Raw genomic sequence first — 22,765 nt, forward strand, 5'->3', positions numbered from 1 at the left:
ACTATCTATCTGGATCCGTAGATTGTTCAGTCCCAAGCCCAACAAACACATAAACTTAAGGCCTTTTAGGCCCAACGCCTAGGCCTTTCATTTATATTCAGTTTTTTTGTTCTCCGAAACCGAAGTTTCTCGAAAAATATATTTAGGGAGAGTTTACTTTAAATTTTTTAATTTGATAAACTATTAGTTTCGTAACTTTAAGGTACCCTAAGTTTAATAATAATAATAAATCTTTCAACCCTTCTGTCTGCTCTATATAGTAATAATGCCTAAAAACTTACGTTTTCGTGTTTATATTCATTCGATAGGAATTTGACGCAGCAGAGCTTATATCATAGAAGCATCAAGCATGTTTAGTCTAAAATGTTTCATTCAATATTATATTGCTTTTATCGCGCTTCTGTTTTATCTGGATGGTCTTTTCCTTTTCAACCATTAATACCATGAAATGACAAACTGGAATATCAATGAATGAATATTCTGATTCTAGCTGGCTACAAATGAAACAATTCCAATGAGTATATTTCAATCCCACATCCAAAAACAACAAAACAAAAACTTCGGAACTATAGTTACAAATGCTGAAAACCTGAAACCCATCAATCATGACACTATGGAATAATCCTCTACACTAAATGCAAATAGTTTCAGTCACATTCTACTTGTATAGAAAAAACAAAAAAAAAAGAAATGGTAAATACGATCAATTTTATTAGCATAGAAGAAACAAATGAAATTATATTGAATCATCCACCTCGGAGTATCCATCTCTCAACAATCATACATGTCTTGTACTATTCTTTTTATATGAAAAGGACATACTGTATTTGCCACAAAAGGTGGGGAATGGGGGAAACGGAAACACAAACAAAACAATATTATAAAAAAGAATTAACACAAAAATCCCCTCAACTTGTGCATATCATTCTGACCAATTTGATGAATATTAATCTACACTAACCCGGTGATTCCAAATTTCCACGCGCATTAGCTGGATGAAGATTTTTTAATGTACATACATCAGAACAAAAGAAGAGTGTACTTCACTCTTCACATACGTACCTCACAAGCCTTTGAAGCGAGAGCTAGCATCATGTGCCACTCTTTAACAGCTGACTTAATGAATCATCAAACCAAAGCAGGCAACAGCAGCAGCTAAGCGAATTATAGCTGCTTGACAGTCGTGTTTTCATTCAACTCCAATGCCTAGTTTGTCAAATGACGAATTTCTTTAGCTATATAATCAACGATTTGAACTCAGAAAAGCTCCTCTGAATTGAACTTGTTCCATGCTTCCTATTTACCATAGAGAAACAAAATAGAATGAGACTGAAAGCAAGATGGAAAGAAATGCAGTAGTAGGACATTGATATAGTGATACACAAACAGCAAAATTTTCCCATCTAAGAAAATGTGAAATAAATATAGAAATGGGTACAATTGAGGCTCTTATAGTAAAATAGCACATCAACCATAAAGAACTTCAGGCAAAACATTTATAAAGTACCTTAAGCAAGTCAAACACCTTTTCTGCAACATATTTCTGCTGAAGATTGGCACCTTTTTGCTGGACTTTATCAGGATGGATGCAAAGAGTTGCCTTTCTGTAAACCTTTTTAACTGCAGCAGCTGTGATTAAATCCGTCAAAGAAACAGGCTGCCAGCCACATTCAGGCCAAAGAACCTAATCACAAAAGAACAGGTTCACAAGACGAATTAGTTAAAACAACAACATCACATTTTCCTGAAACTTGTTTACTATATAACACACAAATAAACAGGATTGATGATGAGAAACTACTATTAACTTTTTAAAAGATCCCACCATACATTTTCAAAATTACAGCACTGCCCACATCACAATAATTTAGCAGTTAGAGCACAATTAAACCTTAAGATGAATGGACAAATAAGCAAATAAATGCAAGAAAATAAATCTCATTCTCAAGCAATTCAATTGCTACAAACACTAAACATATCCTAAAAATAATTATTTGCATGTCCAAGAACTTGTGAATGTCAAATCGTTATGCAACTGCTAGCAAGACGAGAAGAAAATGAAAGAACTAAAGATGCTATGCTGGAATCCACTTTGCCTTGTTAAATACTATTACATATATAGTCTGCATTATTATCCGAAAAGACCATCAATTGTGAGATGAAAGATTTAACAAGATGTTTATCCAACTTCTAGGATACCAAAATCTAACCAAAAGGTAAGCAGCACTGTGAATAGTTTTGCAAAGGATGCCCATGGATTCTGCAAGGTTGTGTATTAGATGCTCAAAACAAGTTTGAGATCCACCTACACTAAATATTTCTAAAGGGGTTCGAGAAAGTTTAATGCTCAACAGAGAATTGCATGCCGGACAGAAGAATAGTTCCTTGACTAGAAGAACAGAACTGCAAAAGTCAGATTGTAAGCATCATGAAGGGAAGAAGCTTTGAAGACGTACTCTTATGTTTCAGTACCTTAATTCTAAACATCCACAGCTAAATCAGACAGTAAAGATAACAAAAATTGCATCTGGACACTTGAAATTGCCAGTCCAATCTCCTTTTCTGTTTTGAGTTCTACTTAAAATCAGCATCACATGTACGGTGTATCCATTTAATGTAACAGCAGTACACAGTAAGTAAAGAGTTTGGCAGCTTAAAAAGTAGGTCGTCAGGGGAGGCTTAGAGTTCAACCACAAGTTCTTTCTTATGTTTGAATTCATCTTACTCAGTCTTCCTCCAACACATATATCATAATTTGCCTTTTAAGTCATCCACCACGTGCACAAAAGATCTCAAAAGTAAAATATCAGACTGAGTATTTAAGCAATAAAATGAGAACAACCAACCAAGCACGCTATAAAATAAAAAAAAAGCACAGAAAATCGAATAGTTTGCTCCTACATAAAATACTATGCAAGAAAGCACAAACAAGATGAATGGTAGTAATAACACACATATTGCAGTGTTGACAGCAGAGCACGCAAATTTCCCTCTTTCCCAGCAGCCCATCTTTTGATTTCAACATCTAGTGTTTCAGCAATTCTCTGAAATAACACCACAGATCAATATTAGACAGTGATTAATACAAGGACCTTACTAGGAGTATGCACACACAAATATAAACCCACTCATTTAAACATAACATATTAAAGAAGCGTAATGCTTTCCAGACAGTAACTATTTCTTTCAACACATTATGTGCAATAATACATTCAATCACTTAAGCCAACCAAACCCAAATTAACATATCATTTGAATGCAATGCTTGCTGGGCAGGTCAGCACAATTTTATGTTCATATACGATATTAAATCCCCAGCCTAACTCATCTCACTGACGATACCAGAGTTACAAAGTTGAGACAAAAAGTATTGACGACGTTTTAAACATTAGTATTAGTATAAAAACTGAGTAAACTATTCCAGAGTCAATTATACAAGTTGTAAACTATTCCAGAGTCAATTATACAAGTTAACTTTAACACTAACTGAACATAGACTAGAGTAAAGCAGAAGCACAAGCACAAGCAACCTCAGACCTAAACAACACTTGCAACTCATAAAATGTCATGCCATCATGCAATGAGTGTATGATAAAAGGCTAGGGCCAAAGCAAGAGTCCTTTACTGTTGGATTTCAATTAAAAAAAAAACCTAATCCACTTACATGTCTCTCAGCTTGTTCCCTTTGAACTTGAAGGTCACGCTGATTTTTCTCAGCCAATGCTTTCGCCTGAAATTCAAACTCAATAGTAAACCAAGGCCAGCAAGCAGTAGCAAATGTAAAGGAGAGAAAAGATAAATGAAACATGTAACATGGAGCACATACCGCACGCTCCTGAGTTCTTTGGTGGCGTTCCAACCTGGCTCTTCTCCTTTCTTCAGTTTCACCATCAACCTCTTGGAACACTCCAGACGAAGATGCAGCAGCTTTAGCAGCAAAGCAGCTTAGTCAAATACAACTATGGAGAAGACCATATATTACAAATTGCAAAGATCATTATATCTCTGATTCACAAGTACCTCCAAAAATAGAACTGAGGTCATCAACAATGTTTGCAGCTGAAGAAGCTTTCCTCATGCTAGACGATACTTCAGGCCCTCCCTTGTTTTGTCCATCAAACAGGGGATCCTGCATGAGCAGCAGCTCAGTTATAAATCAGACAATCTGACACTAAAGCATGAATCAGAAGATGAATACAGCATGGCAGCCTTAGATTCTCACTGATGAGTTAGCTCTTGGCCTTGGTGCACTGCTTGCTCGAGAACCCATAAAGAAGGATTCAAGATCATCGTCGTTCTTTTGCTGGCTCGCCCTTGCAGAAGCAGCTGCTCTTTCTCGAGCCTCAGCAGCAGCCCTCTCGGCAGCAGCTCTTTCAGCTCTAAGTCTTGCTTCAGCTTCAGCTTTTGTTGCAGCAGTCCTCTCTCTTGCTTCTGCAGCAGCTCGTTCTGCTCTTTCTCTTGCCTCAGCTGCTGCCCTTTCGCGGGCTTCAGCTTGTGCTCTCTGCACTGCAGCCCTTTCCGCACGTTCTCGGGCTTCAGTGGCTGCCTTTTCAACAGCTGCCCTTTCAGCTCTTGCACGAGCTTCAGCAGCTGCTCTTTCCCGTGCTTCTCTGGTAGCCCTTTCAACAGCTTGTCTGGCCCTTTCCCTTTCCCTCTCCATCTGCCTAATTCGCTCCCTCTCTTTCTCAAGCCTTCTTTGTTCTCTCTCCTTCTCCTCCCTTTCCCTCTCTACTTCACGCCTCCTTTGCTCTCTCTCTTCCTCTTCTCTTTCCCTTTGTTGCCTCTCACGCTCCAGCCTCTCTTGCTTTTCTCTAACTTCTCTATTCAAAGCATCTTGCATAGCTCTCTCATCTCTATCCATATGACCAGCTTCTTTATTTCTAGCAGCCTTCAGATTCTCTCTCTCCCTCATTTCCTTAGCATGCCTAAATTTAGCCTCAGCCCTATCCATTGCCTCTTTCATGGCTGCAGCAGAAGCAGCAGCAGCAGAACTGGTCTCAAAATCATCACCGGGAAAACCTTCAGCCCGTTCAAAGTTATTCTGGGCCTTACCCATTGCAAAATCTTCAAGTTCATCAATTTGAGAGGTAACAGAGCTACTTGCTGCAGCATAAGCTGATTGAGAGCTGTGTGAGTACTGAGTTGAATTTGGGAAAGAAGAAAACTCATTGACCTTTTTTGCATTAGTGGAAGAAAATGAGCCTTGCATTGGCTTTGAAACCCGTGGTGGCCTTGGAGGTGGTGGTCTTGAAGGGGGTGGGGCGCTAGTAGGTTGTGTAAAGAGGGGAATCTCTGATACAGTGAGCCACACATCATCAAATGTGTCGAAGTTCTCAGATCTTGGAGTTGAATTTACCTGGGAACTAGTATCATTAGAACCAACATTCGAGTAAGCAGGAGGGCTAGTCGCTCGACCAACAGAGCTATGAAAATTAGTTGACATACTGGGCATGTCAAACACAGGTTCATGATATCCTGGAAAATCCTCCATAGAAGGCATCTTCTTCTTTGTATAGATCCCCAAATCTTCATCGTTTGGCTCTTTACTAGCAGCAGATTGTGGTCCACTTGCAGTTCTTAAAGGGCTCCTATCCTTCCCCCTCTTATTGACCTCGGATGACATAGGAGGTACATATTTTCCAATACCATCAAGAGGATCTATATCATCAAACACTCCCCCACTAGCAGATGAACTCTTCACTCTTGACTTCCCAGACCCGTTAGGTTTACTTATTACTTCTGAGGGGTCCATAAACAACCCTGAGGATGCATCTGCAGGGCCTGATGTTGATCCTAAGATAACAAAAGGGTCTTCCATCAAATTGGACCCAGTCTTACTTGAATTTGAAGGTGGATTCTGGGACTGACCAGCATCTGAAGTTGATCTGTCCAAAGGATGGAGCATGATATCAGCTAACTTTTGCATGGTAAAGCTAAGTATCATAAGAACAAGAGACTAATAAGAATGCATTGGACAAATACAGAACTGTAAAGAAAGAAACATGATCTCAAGCTTCAAACAAAGTGTTTAGAGTCCAAATGTACCATAAACATATCTAGCCCAGAATCACAACTGTATGGACAATAAGGTTTTGTATCTTTGGTCTCTTTACCTCTTCCAAGTCTGGCTACAGATAAAATATTTACAAGTAAAAACACCATGAATGACAATATTAATATTTACCGAAGTTTATAGGAAAAGATATGGCCATGTTTCTAACTACGGTGTCCAAATTCAAGAGAGAGGGAGAGGTTATCATACCCATAAGCCAATCTCAGAGTTTCTAGCAGTACATATCGTCCTAGCTTATTTACAACAACATTCAATAACCAAATGAAGGTTACCTAGCCATTGAATTTAATCTTGGAATTTTTCCACTTTAAAAGAGAAAATAGAAATAAACAGAGGATGACAAGCATTCCTCAACCAACAAAAGATATTCACAGAGGTAGACGACCAAACGAGGATTAATAGAGCTACATTTGCATTCATGTTATACCCCTCATAAGATGTCATATTCATGCAAGTATGAACCTGGTATCACACACTGAAACAACTCAAGTTGCTTCAAAAAAAATTCTTTGAATCTGATTAGTTACAATACATCAGGAAAGTATGAATATGAATCACTTTTATATGTTAATTGCCAATATCAAGACTCGGGTATTAGTAAGCATCACAACTGACTGGACTCAGTCATCCGAAGAAGCTATGGGTCGATGACTTTTATATGTTAATTGCCCTCTTGACTCTGTCATAGGTACAACATTAGCATGTAGGAATTGAAGGAATGCATATATATTCATTTCACAGATAATACCCAGCAAGGACAGTACAGCTTTTCTTTGGTGGAGATGGCTGAAAGTGATGAGCTCAACATGTCCCATTACATATGCATGTTTAATGTAATGTAATTTGAAATCACAAAAACAGCTTTTGGCTAGCCCTCCTCATCCTAGATGTAGATTTCTACGGTGGATGAAAGTGATGAGTGAGAGTGATGAGCTCAATATGCCCTATTCCATATGCATGTTCAATGTAAGGCAATTTGGAATCCCAAAAACAGCTTTTGGCTAGCCTTCCTCATCCTAGATGAAGATTTCTACAGTAGTTGCTACTCCAAATGTAATGCTCCCTTGAATATGCAACTGAACCAAAGTACATATCTTCCCCAGCTGAGAAAAATCCACACATTATTTCTTTTGTATTCATTACATATTCACAGTGTAGCAACATTTTACAGCAACGAAAATTCCATGAGATCAACATTTAGATCAGATAATCCAGTCTTGATCAACGCCAGCAGTGTTGGTTACATGGAACTAAATAATTCAGGGAAAAGCTAAGGCTACGCAGTTTAGAAGCCAGACAAATAAGAGACATTAATTGATAAATAAACCTAGAATCTCCAGCTCGTCTAAGTCAATATTTGAGGGAAAATAGCCTTCTTCAGTCATTCTACCGAAAATCCCACTGCTAGATCACAGGAAAGTATCCAGTATAGAACATATTTTAGACAAACGATTGACTAGCCAACTCGTTTAAGTCAATATTTGCAAAAAAAGTTCCCTTCTTTAGTCAACTATCAAACACCACACAACTTAATCACACCAACGTGCAATTTATTAACTTGCCAATATTTAGAACACATCAAACCACTCGATTGAAGTTTAAGTAACAGAAATCAAGCACTAATCCTAACCAACTCAAACTAAAAAAATCTTTAATTGGACACGCCCATTTCATTAATACATTGCCCCGTATGTATGCCAAAAACTAAGCTGCCAAAACGGCAACCAAATCTCAGAACCTTAGAAAGCATTTGTGTGTCAATCCTTTCTATATGAAAAAACCAGCACAAATACCAAAATTAAGGTGTCCGCCAAAGAATGCAAGTACAACACCACAGCAAAAAACAAAGTGTTGTAATGTTCATTCATTTCTAAATGAGACTTAAAAACCGGAAATACCTCGCGGGTGTAGGAGAGCTACTCCGGCCAAAACCAGAAAGCAAATCATCAAACAGAGGCGCATCTTTCTCCGGTTTCACTCTCTCACTCTTAACCTTCATCTCCGGTTCTTTCCCCCCAAGATTCCCAAGCAGGTCATCAAACGGAGAGTTGTTTGGCGACTTATTCTTGGGACGAGGCGGAGACCCCGAGATCGAGAATACGTCATCGTACTTAGCGGCCGATGTCGTCGAAGAGCTCTTGATCCCAGGCAATCCATCGAAAATATCGTCATCGTAAACAGGCTTGTCATAAACCGGCGGCTTCGGGTCCTTAAAAAAGGAATCATAATCGTAAGACGAGGTTTGCGAGGTTGTGGCTCGAGACTCGGATGAGTACTTCGGGGGTCCACCGTAGACGTTGTCAAACACAACTCCGCCGTCGCGATCTTGATCATCGAAAATCGAATTGGATGACGATTTAACGTTGGCGGATGAAGATCGGGTAAAATCAGAACGGTACCCGTAATTCGGACCCGAAGAAGCGTTTCGCGGAGGTGCCATAGGGGCTGCTTTACCTTGGGGTTTGATCCCAAAATCTTTCGCAAATAAACCTGGTAAATCATCCATTTTCAATCCGGATTCTTGGATCCGACCGGCCGCTTATTTCCAATTTTCGTCGCTGGTTTTGCCGAATCGATTTCGCCCTTAAAAATATTTCTGAAAAAGTTCAGATCTGAGGAGACATAAAGGAAAAATAAAAGTAACAAGACACAAACAAGTGGAAGTTAAGGAGTCAATTCTCAAATAATTTTTAGCAAAAATACAGAGAATAATACAAAATTATTATTATTCGGGACTTTGAAACAATAAAAATAGAGAGCTTAAAGGGAGGAATACAAGAAATTGTGTTTTCGGCTACTTTTAGCTTCTTCTTTTTTCTTTTTTTTTTTTTGCACTTTCCTTCCCTTCGTCTTCCCACTCTGTCTCTGCCCGATTCCCAGACCGGTTCGTGCTTTTGCAAATTTTCTTTTATTTTGCCTTTACCCTTAGAAGCCTTCAAAGTTCGGATATTTCTATAAGAACCCACAAAATTTTTGGAGACGGATTCTTTTCTGAAAAGGTTGGTTTTGCGGTGTTTTGATGATTTTCCGTTCGAAAATTTTTTCTACAATTATTTTTTAAACTTGTTGTTAATGAAATAAACACAACATAAATTATATTTGTTACAAAATATTATAGAAGTCATTGTTCCTTTTACAACCAAATTTTTATTTTATCTTAAGATGACAATTTATAATAAAAAACATTTTACATAGATTTAATAATAATCAATACTTATTTAAAACTTAATTTGAAGTTACATAATGATAATGAGACATTAGAACAAAACATGATTTTAAAAAATGTATGTTTATATTATTAAAGTATTCATATTTTATTTATATATAGTAATACATATTTATTATTGAAATATTAATGTAAAATATTTCAAGAATATTACTTAAATTTTAAAATTATTTTAATGTTAAATTTATGGTTACAATAAAATTGTAATATTAAAAATTTATTAGAAGGCTTAATAATTTATTTGGTACCTGTATTTGGCAACAATTATATATTTTGGTACCAAAAGGTAATAATATTTTTTTAGTTTTTAATTCAGATTTTAAGATTGATTTTATGAAAATAATTGATGATATTATTAGATTTTAAATTTCATGATTTTGTTAATAGAAAAATTTGTGTTAATTATGAATCTATTTAATTTGTATTTAACTTAGTTGTAACTTTTTCTAGTTTTAGGGTTGATTTGATGAATGTTAATTGTTAGTATAATTTAATGATAATTTTCATCAAATCGACCTTTTAACTCGAATAATATATAGTTTTTACTAAATACATGTACCACATTAGATAAAAACACGTATCACATTAAAAAATGTCAAATTCAAGTGTGAAATAATGTATCAAGTTAAAATAATAATAATAATAATAATAATAGAATACATTAATTATATTAATAATTATTATATCTAAAAATAAATATGTGTGTTTAATAATATTAAAATTATACTATTTTATATTAATATTTAAATATTTTAAAATAAAAATCATTTCAAAAATAATAATATTTAACTTTATTTAAGTAAATTTTATCTTTTTGAAAAATAAATTATGCTTTTCAAAAGAGAAAATCTGTTGATATTTTCATTAATCAAATTATTTTCCTAAACAAACATATAAAAATATTAAATTATTAACCCTCCCTGCAATCTTTGATCATTTCTCTATAACTAGATACAAGGCAGCACAATCACTTTCCTTTTGGAGGGAATCGGTGAAATCATCAATTTATTAATATAATCCATTCAATTAAATAAATTATCAAATATTAAATATTAAATATTCAGTTCAACCTCTTGATTCAATCGACCCATATTAGTTCTTAGATCAATCGATAAGATTGTCTTTTTTCGAGCTAATACTTCGACCAGTTCTCCATCCAACCAGTCTGACTAGTTGAGATGATTCGGTTTAAATAACTTTAAAAGAGAATGATCATCTATTGATATAAGAAAACTGAAAAATTCCAATTAAATTTAAAATAACAAATTCTCTCAATATCTATAATATTCGAATTCAAGACCTTATTGAGACCTTAAACATTTTATTACTCAAAACAACAAGATTTGTAGTAGCATAATCACCTAGTACAGGACAAAGGCAGTGAGCTGGAAAGCGGCAGCTCAAGGAGTTTATTAAAGTAAACTGTGATAGGGCAGTTAATAGTGCAAAAAGAATGGGAGAAGTTGGCATAGTGATCCCCCCATGAACATTGCAAAAGCTCCCCCCAACCCCACCAATCTGCGTTTTTTTCTGAATCATATTCAAATGCAGCAGTCCAAGCATTAAAATCGGCACATGAATTAGGCCCCCAGCATCTAGTTTTAGAGTATCATAAATGATGGGGCTACATCTGTCTTCTATTTGACCCTTCGTTCATCAAGCTCCACAGGTTATGCAAATTTGTGTTAAAACTGTATAATGAAGAAAACATTAAGCATACCCAAAGTGAGAGCAAAGCAAGGACTTGTATTTCGGCTTTAACGAATTGTTCGTTAGGGCTCCACAAACGCGCTAATTCTGTTTGGTTTGATGGAAATTTGAGGAACATATCTACTTTTTTTACCTTTTCCTTTTTTTATTTACATTTTTTTCCGGAAATGGGAGTCCAGTTTTGTTCCTAATTTAATCTCTCTCATCAGATGATCTCAAAGTTACTTCCGTTTATTCTGCATCAAACTTGTCAATTGTGTGAACTTTCCTTCATTCATGCGGTGATTATTTATGAAAAAAATTAGGGAAAAAATGATTACCAGAAGGATCTGGATTCCATTCGAGCAATGGCGGAGCCTAATAGAAGCAAGGGGCTCATGACTCTCAAGATTTAAAGTTTTTGCAATTTATTCCTTTGCAGATATATTATGACCTTTTCAAAAATATAAGTAGGCTCCTCAAATTTTAAAATTTTTACAATTTCCCCCTTTGTGTGTTTAAACCAGTTGTTTATATGTTTATAAGTAGCCCGTCTTATTTTGAATCGATCGTTTATATATTTAAATTAATTGTTACATAACACGTCTAATTTTAGTTTAGCCCCTAAAATTAACATCCTAGCTTCACCATTGCATTCGAGAGGTATGGAGAGGTCATGCTCACTAAAATACGACGCGTAGTGAGATCTATATTAATTAATAATAAAAACATTAACTTAATGTAAACATCATATTTCGTTTGAGAATTAATCTTTTATGATCAAACATAGTTTAATTCGATACCAATGTTATTTTAATTTTTGTTTGTTTGATTTTTTTATTATAATTTATTTTTTAAGGGAGAGTTAAAAGGTGAATTACTTAAGGCTAAACTATACAAATAGTCATTTAATTATGCTCGCATTTTTGTTTTGGTCATTTAACTTTAACAATTTTTAATTTAGTCACTAACGTTTGAATTTGTTCCTGTTTTAGTCACCCGCTATTCAATTGATAATGAGAAAGCCTTTTTCTATCTTGCCTGATAACACATTTAGTCCTCAATACTTATTTATTCTATCAATTTGATCCTAATTCTAAATAATTCAATAAATTTAACCCTTCCCACTTACAAATTCTATCAATTGATCCACCAAACTTCTTGACCAAAGTTCTCAACTTTTAAAACAAATGCATTCAACATCTATAAATTTGTAAAACCCAAAAAGAAAAAAAAATAGTTCTCTTAACTAACAAGCCGTTTTCCGAGTCAATTCTTGATACTAAAGTGTTTATCTTGAAACTTTATTTCCTTTTTTTTTCATTAATTTTCTTCTAAATATAATATTATATAACCCTTTGATAAAATTTTGGCTAAATAAAATGGAAAACCTTGAAAAAACGCTTTAAATTTACTCTTGTTGTTAACAATATGATATTTCTTTCAAGGTACATAGAATTAGTCTTCAAAGTTGGTTCTTGAAATTGGAAATTAATTCAGAGTTAAAAATATGATTTGAAAATTTTAAGTGTTCAAACAATAATTATATAATAAAATTTATGAACATTTAATTTTTCATAAGAAAAAATGAGAAAGAATTAATAAAATTTTCTTTTGTTACATTGATAATGATTTTTTATTTTTTAAATGGATTAAGAGATTATTATGTGTTTTATTAAATTTTAATTACTTGTTTTTAATTTTTAAATCCACGATAAGCAATACCTATAATTGATAATTTGATTTAGTGTCAAATTATTTATCAAATTAATTAACAACTAAAATTATGCTAGTTAGAATGAAAATTTATTTTTTACAAATATTAAATTATTTATATAGTTTTATTATATATTATATTATTAAAATTTATATTTTTATTATTTTAATGGTGTTTAGTTAATTTCTAACACTAACTTCTTAAAAATATAAACAAAAGGGTTATGTCTTGAATCAAATAATTTCAACCATAAATAAAACAATTGATAGATGTGGAATGACTCTATTTTAGAAACTAAAAGCTTTGGTTAGGAAGTTTGAGGAACAAATTTATAAAATTTATAAATGTGAATGGTTAAATTTATTAAGTTATTTAGAATTAGGATCAATTTGATAGAATATGTAAGTATTGAGGATTAAATGTGTTATTATACCAGTTAAAAAAAGACGTTATTAACTTAACCGCGGGTGACCAAAATAGGAACAAATTCAAATATTAGTGCCTAAATTGAAAATTGTTAAAATTGGGTGATGAAAACAGGAATGTGGGAATAATTGGGTGACCATTTATAGAATTTACCCATTCTCAAATCAAGGTCGGTCAAGTAATTAAATAAGTGCATAACATTGGCTTTTTAAATGTAATTGCAAATTTGCAATGAGTGCTATAATATGGGCTTGCACTGCAATTATAGGGTAACTTCATTGGGCCAAGTTTTTGAGTTCCCAAACATAATTAAGGTCAATTAGATCAAAATCTTATTAACCCACATAAAGAAGACCATTGCAATATATGTGAAATCTGAAGATGATGCCTATTACTACTTTCAATATATTTGCCCCATATTTTTGCATTCAATTGAACTTTAATTTGATTGGTATGAGCATTATTATAAATACAAAAGGACGTAGATTTGAGTGCGCTGAAGCACATTGTCCCTCTATTTATGAGTCGGGGAGGGGCTATAAGTAGTTTTAGACATTATGTCAAAAAGAGCAGATATGATCAAAACTTATAATAAAATTGTTCAAAAAAATGTCTATTTAATCCATGATTGCATTATTATTATCTGCTTCACAATAACTCTGGGATTTAATCCATAGAGATGTAAATTTGTCACTCGTAAATTCAATGCAATAATTTAAATTTTAATGATGTCGAATTAAATCAATATAATGAACAACAATATCAAAACTATCAAGTCAATTCACTGTCAAGTGGTTTGATAAGTATGGTTGGTGAGTAGGATCAATTGTTTAGCAAGGTGTGAAATGTAAAGCTAAATATTCAATATGACTTCACAAGGTTTAGTTTCGTTCAAGTAATGGATTTTTATTAATGGCTTAATTCGGAAATCATTTTAATTCAATTAGCATAATGAGGACTTGAAATATCACTCAATAATCAGTTAAAGAGAAATTCAACAGCTAAAAGAAAAAGATGAATTCTTTTGAGATTCTTCATTTCTTCAAATGGAATGAAAGAAAATAGATCAAAATGATTCCCCATATATATATGCAGACAAAAGAATCATTTTTAAAAATTAAAATTTTATTTATACAGATGATTTCATAAGTGATCAATTATTTTAAAAATTATGGAATTATCATTTGAGGAACGAAGTCGAATTATGTGATGAAATCAAAATAAAATTTTATAAGAAAGAGGGTCGAAGAAAAATTTTGTATAAAATTACTTTTAACTTTTGATATGGATCAAAATGAAAATTTTCCATTTAATAATAAAGTAGCTAAAAGGATTAGACTGAACTACTAACATTTAGAAGGGACTAAAGTTAAAATGTATCGCTCAACCAATAAATATTTACATAAACAGATAAAACCTATAATCTCCGCAATCATACTCAATAATATATATTGGTATAATTATATTAAAAAAATATTTACAAACTTAGTTTGAATAAAATTAAGAAAATTGAAACAAGGTTTTAATTTGTTTTCGGCTTGACCATGGAAACAACATTAATTCATTGATATTTATATGGAGTTTATATGCTTAATGCTTAAGAATAAAGGGTTTTCAAGCTAACCACTTTAATTATTAATTTAATTGGAGAAATTAAGTTTCGATAGATATTCGTTAAAGTTATTAATTTTTGTTATAGTTATATATTTAATTTTAAGGCGCCTTGGTGTAAACTCATGTCAATATGATGCACGTTTAAAGAATTTGATTTTTAAATCCGATTCTATAATATTTGGTTTTGGCATTTTATGATTCCAAATAGTGGTCAAATTATGATATGGTTTACGGAATAAATGGTGGGATATGCCAACTATTATGATTTTGTTTTTAAGATATTTAACTTAATGAGTTTAAATTTTGATGTAAAATAATATTGATTGCATAGGTTTTATTTTCATTAAGGATTAATCAGTCAAAGATTAAGGTTTTCAGTTTTTATTGCACTATTTAGACAACCTTATTTTGGGTTATTTTGGAAACTGTAATGCAATTGAAAATTTTAATTTTGATATTGGTGTGTTAATATATATTTTAAAATAACGTAATTGAAATAATAAGTTGCCAAAGTGACCTATGTTATTAAAATTATTTTGTTTTAAAACATTAAAGGTTGTGTGTGTAACTTAAGCTACATTATTTGGTTTTGTATGTAAGTAATAAATGAGCCCAAATGAAGATTTATTGTTTGATATGTTATTATTATTAGTGTTTGATTACTACACCAATATATCACTTACAAGTTAATATTTTGTCTAAAGATGAAAATTTAATAGAGTGTATGATATCTTGAGATAATTTTATCTTTATTCAAATTATTTTTGTTTAAATTTGAAATATTTTGAAACAAATAAATTCATATTTTGACTTTGAGATTTAATTAAGAATGTTTGATATTTTAAATAGATTAGTGGAAACAAAATGTCACCAAAGTGACCTCTTTTGCGTAGATTAGTTTGTTTAAAATATCAAGATGATTATGTATTTTTGTGATTCATGCATTTATTAATTGACCCAAAGGTAAGTTAATATTTGGCAGAATTTCAACGACATTTGTGGTGATAAATGTGTGACAATTATAAGGTACTTTATGTGAACAATAAGTTAGTCCAAAGATTGGTTCATTGTTCAACATAATTTTTTGTCAATATTTGATTGCTACAACAAAAATATTGTTTAGTATTAATATTACTGTCCAAAGACTTGATATTAATGTTGTGTTTGATATCTTGAGATGGGATTAGCCACTATTTTGAATTTATTGTTTACTTATGAATATTCATGTGAGATTGTATTTATCTATTTTGTTCTATATTCAACTAGCTCAACTTCTATCTGCCACAATCTGCTAATATAAATTCTATACCTATGCTTAATGAGACTAATTTCAAGGAATTAAAAATGTAGTTACTTATAGTGCTTGGTTGTAGGGACATAGACCTTGCACTATAGGAAGAACAATCTGCACCTTTCATTGTGGCAAACACCCTTGATGCTAAAAGGGATTTAGAGAGTTGGAATCGTTCAAACCGCATAAGTCTAATGATCGGGCACAACATTCCAAAAGCCATTAGGGGCACATAATCTAAAGAGATTACTCAGGCCAAGGGTTTTCTTGACGAAATTGAGAAACGTTTGTCAAAAACAATAAAGTTGAAATGATATCATGTAACAACTCATTTTTCAATGGTATCGAAAACGGTGGTTTCGAGACCACAATTCCGACCAGCGAGTCAGTAAATATTATTTATTTAATATTTATGAGTCTATTAGAGTGTCTTATTTGAGTTTGGTCCGGTAAATTTGGTGTTTGATTAGTTAATTAAGGAAAAAAGGCTAAATCATAAAAACTGCAAAAGTTAATCAATATTAGTTTTTAATTGTTAAATTTTTTTAAAAGTGATTGTACAATTATTTAAATGGGAATTTGATATTATAATTTTAGCTTGGACGGTTGGTGGATAGTTTTGTTAGAAAATATGTTAATTTTATTATTAAATTAAAAGTAAAATGAAATAAAACCAAAACCAAAGAGTAGTCATCTTCTCCACTTTTTTTTACCATTGAAACCAAAAAACAAACAAGAAGCCATAGCCATTTTGATGAAGCTCAATCGACCTATGCATATGAGTACTCCTTAGATATGTTTTTAGTAATTTTTATATTTTTTAAATCATTGTAATTTAATCTAGTTAACTTTGGAATTATTTCAGTAAAATTGTTAAAAGTTTTGAAACTTTCTATTAATGGTTTTAGATGTTCATGCGGTTAAATGATAGATTTATGAGTTTGATTGTTAAATAAGACTATTTTGTAAAGTAATTTTAGTTAATTTTAAGTTTATGACTAAATCGATAAAGTATTGAATTTAGCAAGGACTTTGTGTAAAATTTAGTTACTTAAGCGAAGTTAAGGGACTACATTGAATTCGACATTAAGGTATTTGGTGGAATTGTGAAAAATATGTAAGTTTCGGTTTTAAAGGCTAAATTGAATAAAAGGTAAAATTTTAGGGTATAATATAAAAATTTATTAAAGGGCCATGTACATGTATTTAGATGTTATAAGGTATTTGAAGTTGATAATTGAATTAAATGATCAAGAAACAAATTAATCGATAGACAAACGTGGAAAAGGAAAAATTGCTAAGTAGTCTTTAGTGTCGTGGTTGCTGCTAATTCAATTTAGGTAAGTTCGTATAGTGTATAAATTATACAAGGAATTTCCTAGATAAGGTTCAGATTTAGCTTAGTGGATGGGATGTTCGAAAACTTTCTCTAGCTGTAAGACTCATTTTGGTCAATTCTGTTTTGATATCGATTTCTAATTATTTTATGGTGACGGTCAGGTTCCTCGTTATGATTTGTAAAGAAATAGAAAAATTGGCTCGTGGATTTTTGTGGGGGTCATCTAATTCAGGACGAAAGACATCACTGGTTAGTTAGAAAGACTGTTGTAGACTTATGGCAAATGAGGGGCTTGGGATATGACGGTTATAGGATCAAAGCAGGATTTTTCTTATGAAGCTGGGCTTTAATTTGATTGTAAACACGGAGGCATTTTTGGGTCAAAGTACTAATAAATAAATATAGCATCTTTGGGTTGATACGAAAAATATTAAACGTGCTAACTGCTCTTATCTAAGGAGATCTTTAATTAAGATTTGGAAAGAGGTGAAGAATGGGCTTGTTTGGATAGTCCGTGATGGGTGTTTGGTTAATTTCTGGAATGATGATTGGGTGAGGGAAGTGGGGCCTTTAAAGCAACATTATATAGTCCATGAAACCTTAGACGAGACAACCCAGGTTTCTGATGCCGTTGTTTCAGATGGTATATGGAACGCGCAATGGCTAGTTTCACTTATTCCTCAAGAAGTAGTGAAGCAAATTTTGGCTTGTAAGGAACCGGTACGGGATGCAAGGGTTGATCATATTAGTTGGCATTGGATGTCAGCGAGAAGGTTCTCGTTAGTAGAAATGTAGAATCATATAAACACTTGTTTTCTAATAATGTGCAAAGATATAATATGAATAGCACATTAATTTGGAAGGTTATTGCACCACAAAGAGTCCGAGTTTTCCTATGGTCATTTATTTAGGAAAGGCTGCTGATGAATGAGGAGCGCACTCGACGAGGTATGTCTCATGTCCTTTTGTTGAGCAATGTGGTGATCTGGTGGAATCGTCACTTCATGCAGTCAGGGATTGTGGTTTTGCACAAGTAGTGTGGAAATCAGTTCTACCACGATGGTGTTTGGGTCCCTTCTTTAGCTTACCAATAGATAAATGGGTTACGTGGAATATCAAGAATGAAGGTAGTTTACTGGTTCCTAAAGATGAGTAGGCTACTTTCTTTTCTATTACATGTTGGTTCATTTGGAAACATAGGAATGTTGCTTTTTATTTTTAGTGGTTCTAATGGGAGTAGTTCAGAACTTATTAGCTCAGCTTTGGCGTGGACTAAGTCTTTGGGGGTTAAAGGGGTTGTTAATCAATGGGCGTGTACGACCATGGCAGTTGGTAGATGGCACCTACCGGAGACAGATTGGGTTAAAGTCAATGTTGATGGATCAGTGTCAAGAAGTAACTCAAAGGTATCTATAGGAGGGGCAATGAGAGGGCCTACTGGAGGATGGTTGGTAGGTTTCAAAATGGTAATAGGTATGAATGATATCATTTAGATTGAAGCCAGAGCGATCCTTGAAGGACTAGAATTGGCTTGGAATAGAGGGTTCAAGCGAGTTGAATTGGAAAGTGACAACGCAATGTTGATTGAGACTATTTGGAGCGGTCTGACACCAGTAAGTAGTGTTGATGAAATCAGGAAGATACATGATTGACGCTCCAAAACTTGGGAAGTCAGAATTTCGACACATTCAGCGAAATGTCAATAAAGTTGTTGACTGCATAACTAAGACAGATAGAGGCGAAATTGATCAACTGATTATTCTAAAAGACCCACCGCACTATGTGAGAGGCTGGCCGGAAAGAAAATATTAAACAATCATTATTGACGGTTGATAGTTTACACTAGAGTTGAAGTCCGCTTACTAATGTTCTAAGTTTATGTTGTATCAAAAAAAACGAAGAAATTTGGACTTTAAATTCAAAGTATCAGTCTGAAAAGAAAGAGGAAAACCCAAAATAAGAAAGGGGGATGGTGGAGGATGGTGACAAGTATCAAATAGCTGACTTTATTGCATCGTTGAATTCAATGATTTTATGGTTTCCAGTCTCTATCGTAGAATTTCTTTTGGTTTAATTTTAATTTCATCCTTGCAGTTTAAGAAAATCAAGACTTTAATTTCTAACAAATCAGTCGTTTAAGAAGTTGCTCTAATTCTTATATCAGTAAAATAAACATGAAAACCATTTGTTTAATGTAATCAGTCTTAAGACAATGCACCTAATGAATCTAGAAGTCCAAATTTATTTAAAAATTAAACTACGGCCAACTTTCATTATTATTTAATAATTTTTTATGCAAATTATAAGTTAATAAACATTATAGGCTGTTTTAACTTGCCTAATCATTTCTCCTGTAAACAAATATATAGCCAGATAATACCTTAAGCCAACCACGTTCCTTCCACTAATTTAATATTTAAATTAAAAGAAATTAATCATTAACAACCACTCCAGCTTGTGACAAAATATATATGTATTTGGATAAACTTGTGTCACAATATTAAGACCAAATTCATGCCATAAAACTAAAAAAAAAATAAAAAAAATGAAGCTATCCTCCATTTCTATTATCTTCTTCTTTGCTACCCTGCAGGCGCTATCAGTATTGCAGGTGAACTCACAATCCACAGATTCATGCAATTCCAACCTAAATCTTGATTTACCCTTTGATACATCTTTGCTTAATTGCCTTCCAGTTTGGAGCCGACATGATTTCATCCTTAGAGTAAGTTTTGTTCCTTGTAATTTAACAGTATGTGCATGTACCGTGATTTTTTTTTTTCGTTGCGTAATTTCGTCGTATACTTGGAAGAGTAGATTATCGTTATTGAATGTTTGAACTCTTCCGTCGTGTAGTACGTTAGGAACTTGTCGAACGTTTGGAACTTCGTTCTGTCGGCTCCCGACACGAATTCCTTCGTCGCGATGGGGTTTTCGACCACCGGGCAGATGGTTGGTTCGAGCGCCGTGGTTGGCTGGGTCTCGGCGGACGGTAGTGGAACCGTGAAACAGTACTTTCTGGGAGGGCAGCGGCCGAATTTAGTGGTGGCTGATCAAGGGAACCTGACGATCGTGGAGAATTCTACCTCCATAACATCACGATCGTCGCGAGTGTACTTGGCGTTCCAGTTGAACACAAGTCAACCACTGTCGCGGGTGTTGTATTCGGTGGGGCAAATTAGGGTGATTCCATCTGCGCCGGGCTTTGCTTTGGCTGAACACCGCGACAAAGTCTCCACACTCTTGAATTATCGTACAGGTAATTAACATAACGGGAATAACTTGAAAACCTATACTTTCTGTTTTAGTTAATTTATATAAACAGTAGCAGCTTATGTGAATTATTCAAAAATAATTATTTTTAATCATAATTATCGGATTAAGTCGATTTTTGTGAAATTCATCGAATTAGGTTGATTTTGGGACTAGATGCGTTTTTAGTGATAAGGCAGGAAAACGCTTTTAATTTAATGCGCTTTCAGCTTTGGCTATATAGTTAGATATTAGTATTTTTATCTTTGAGTCTCGGGTTCAATTCTTCTTCTGCTCATATTTGTATTTTTTATTTAATGTTTCTTCAAACGTTTTAAATTTTAATTAATTTTTTAACATATTAGTTATTTGGTTAGATGATTAGATAGTTGTAATTACATCATATTGAGTCTTGAGTTTGATTTCTTCTACTCACATTTGTATATTTTTTCATGATGTTGCTTCAAGTTTTTTTAATTAATATATTTAACATATTAGCTCATTTCATTAGATAATTAGATAACCGAGGTTCATTATTTTATAAGCATATTAATATATTTTTATTTCATATTATTTCAAGCTTTTTTAATTAATGTTTTGATAATATTTTTAATTATATTATTATTCTTTCAATTACTGATATTTGTAATAGTTATTTGATTTTATAAATTAAAAAAGTTAAAATAAAAATACATTATTTTAAAAATAATTAATATAATATTAGTTACCATAAATTCAAACATGTAAATAAATTTTCTTAATAAAATTAAATGTAATATCTGAGTAATTAATTAATATAACTAAAAAAGAAACATTTTAAAACTCAAAGAACTAACTAAAACTCTATATTTTCATATATGCTATCATACCTTATTTTATATTATATATGAGTCATCAAATTTTTGTATATCCAATTAATTAAATAAAAAATTTATTATCGAAATCTTAAAAAAATAAATAATTTCATGTTTAGTAAAGTTTTTGATTCACTAATATTTTTTTTTCTGAGGAAATTATTTGCAATGGAACAGGCACAAGTGCATCGGATAGCCAACATTCAAGACTAAGGAAGAGCCATGGAATACTGAATATGCTAAGTTGGGGCATACTGATGATAATCGGAGCCATGGCTGGTCGCTACTTCAAGCAATGGGATCCCATGTGGTTTTATTCCCACGCCGCCATTCAGTCATGCGCCTTCCTGCTGGGCCTTGCCGGTATCATTTCCGGTTTCGTCCTAGAAGATCGTCTCAATGCCGAAGTCGACACCCACAAAGCTCTAGGCATCCTCATTCTCGTGCTCGGATGCCTCCAGGTTAACAGTCCAGCCATTCATATATATTCGATTAAGTAGATTCAAATTAATCATATATATATATATATATATATCTAATACGAAGAATGGAATTGGATGGTATATAGGTAATGGCGGTGTTTGCAAGGCCAGGGAAGGAATCAAAGGTGCGTAAATACTGGAACTGGTACCATCACAATGGGGGCAGAATTGTGATACTAATTGCAATAGCAAATGTGTTCTACGGGATTCATTTGGGTGAAGATGATGGAACATCATGGAATGCTGCCTACGCTGTTGTTATTTCTATCTTATTTTTACTTTCTATTATTTTAGAGGTTAAATTGTGGAGGCAAAATTAGTCAACTTCAGCTCCACTACTCTTTTTTATTTTTTTTTAATTAATGTTTTTTTTCTCTCTCTTTAAATATAAACCCTCTCCCTATTTCTCCATGTAAGTTATGAATTTTGTTTTTATATTTTAGTTTAACTTTTTTACTTTTTACTTTTCAAAATTAAAATTTTAGTCGTGATTAAACAATAATTGTTAAATTAGTTAAGTGAAAATTTGTTATTCGGAATCTTGCACAATAAATATATTATCATCATATCACCTTTTATTTTCATATAATACTCATAAAAAGTCAAATTATTTTAATTAATGGATTTAATCGCTATCATTTGAGTTATAATTGAAAATTTAAAATTAAAAACCATAGATATTACAATGATCAAGTTGAAGAGTAGGGACTAAATCCATAATTTTAAAAATATAGGGGCTAGGATTGAAGAATTCAAAAGTACAAAACTGAATCCATATTACAAATAAACCATAGATATAGTA

The 22,765-nt window shown here is 32.8% G+C and overlaps 2 protein-coding genes across 2 annotated transcripts; one reads left to right on the forward strand and one right to left on the reverse strand.

Annotated features, from left to right (window-relative positions):
- Positions 1 to 691: 691 nt before the first annotated feature.
- Positions 692 to 9,129, reverse strand: LOC105803372 (auxilin-related protein 2). The gene is made up of 8 exons (XM_012635518.2): positions 7,972 to 9,129; positions 4,223 to 5,885; positions 4,021 to 4,129; positions 3,827 to 3,927; positions 3,665 to 3,730; positions 2,955 to 3,044; positions 1,508 to 1,684; positions 692 to 1,296 (listed from the first exon to the last, which is right to left on the reverse strand). The coding sequence occupies exons 1-8, from the start codon at positions 8,577 to 8,579 to the stop codon at positions 1,258 to 1,260; spliced, it is 2,853 nt and encodes a 950-aa protein (XP_012490972.1). The 5' UTR covers positions 8,580 to 9,129; the 3' UTR covers positions 692 to 1,257.
- Positions 9,130 to 19,871: 10,742 nt separating this feature from the next.
- On the forward strand, positions 19,872 to 22,418 carry LOC105803370 (cytochrome b561 and DOMON domain-containing protein At3g07570). Its single transcript, XM_012635512.2, has 4 exons — positions 19,872 to 20,100; positions 20,232 to 20,634; positions 21,659 to 21,942; positions 22,050 to 22,418. The coding sequence occupies exons 1-4, from the start codon at positions 19,921 to 19,923 to the stop codon at positions 22,281 to 22,283; spliced, it is 1,101 nt and encodes a 366-aa protein (XP_012490966.1). The 5' UTR covers positions 19,872 to 19,920; the 3' UTR covers positions 22,284 to 22,418.
- The last annotated feature ends 347 nt before the right edge of the window (positions 22,419 to 22,765 follow it).

This window comes from Gossypium raimondii, chromosome 11, assembly GCF_025698545.1.
Source record: "Gossypium raimondii isolate GPD5lz chromosome 11, ASM2569854v1, whole genome shotgun sequence".
Lineage (NCBI taxonomy): Eukaryota > Viridiplantae > Streptophyta > Magnoliopsida > Malvales > Malvaceae > Gossypium > Gossypium raimondii.

What these genes read in the sequence shown, in the direction of transcription:
- LOC105803372 (XM_012635518.2), bottom strand. Translation starts at nt 8,579, where the DNA reads ATGGATGATTTACCAGGTTTATTTGCGAAAGATTTTGGGATCAAACCC. An exon ending in AAAGAACTCAGGAGCGTGCG is followed by an intron (nt 3,731 to 3,826) that starts GTATGTGCTCCA and finishes TTTGAATTTCAG; the next exon opens with GCGAAAGCATTGGCTGAGAA. An exon ending in GGGAACAAGCTGAGAGACAT is followed by an intron (nt 3,045 to 3,664) that starts GTAAGTGGATTA and finishes GTGTTATTTCAG; the next exon opens with AGAATTGCTGAAACACTAGA.
- LOC105803370 (XM_012635512.2), top strand. Translation starts at nt 19,921, where the DNA reads ATGAAGCTATCCTCCATTTCTATTATCTTCTTCTTTGCTACCCTGCAG. An exon ending in ACTCTTGAATTATCGTACAG is followed by an intron (nt 20,635 to 21,658) that starts GTAATTAACATA and finishes GCAATGGAACAG; the next exon opens with GCACAAGTGCATCGGATAGC. An exon ending in TCGTGCTCGGATGCCTCCAG is followed by an intron (nt 21,943 to 22,049) that starts GTTAACAGTCCA and finishes GATGGTATATAG; the next exon opens with GTAATGGCGGTGTTTGCAAG.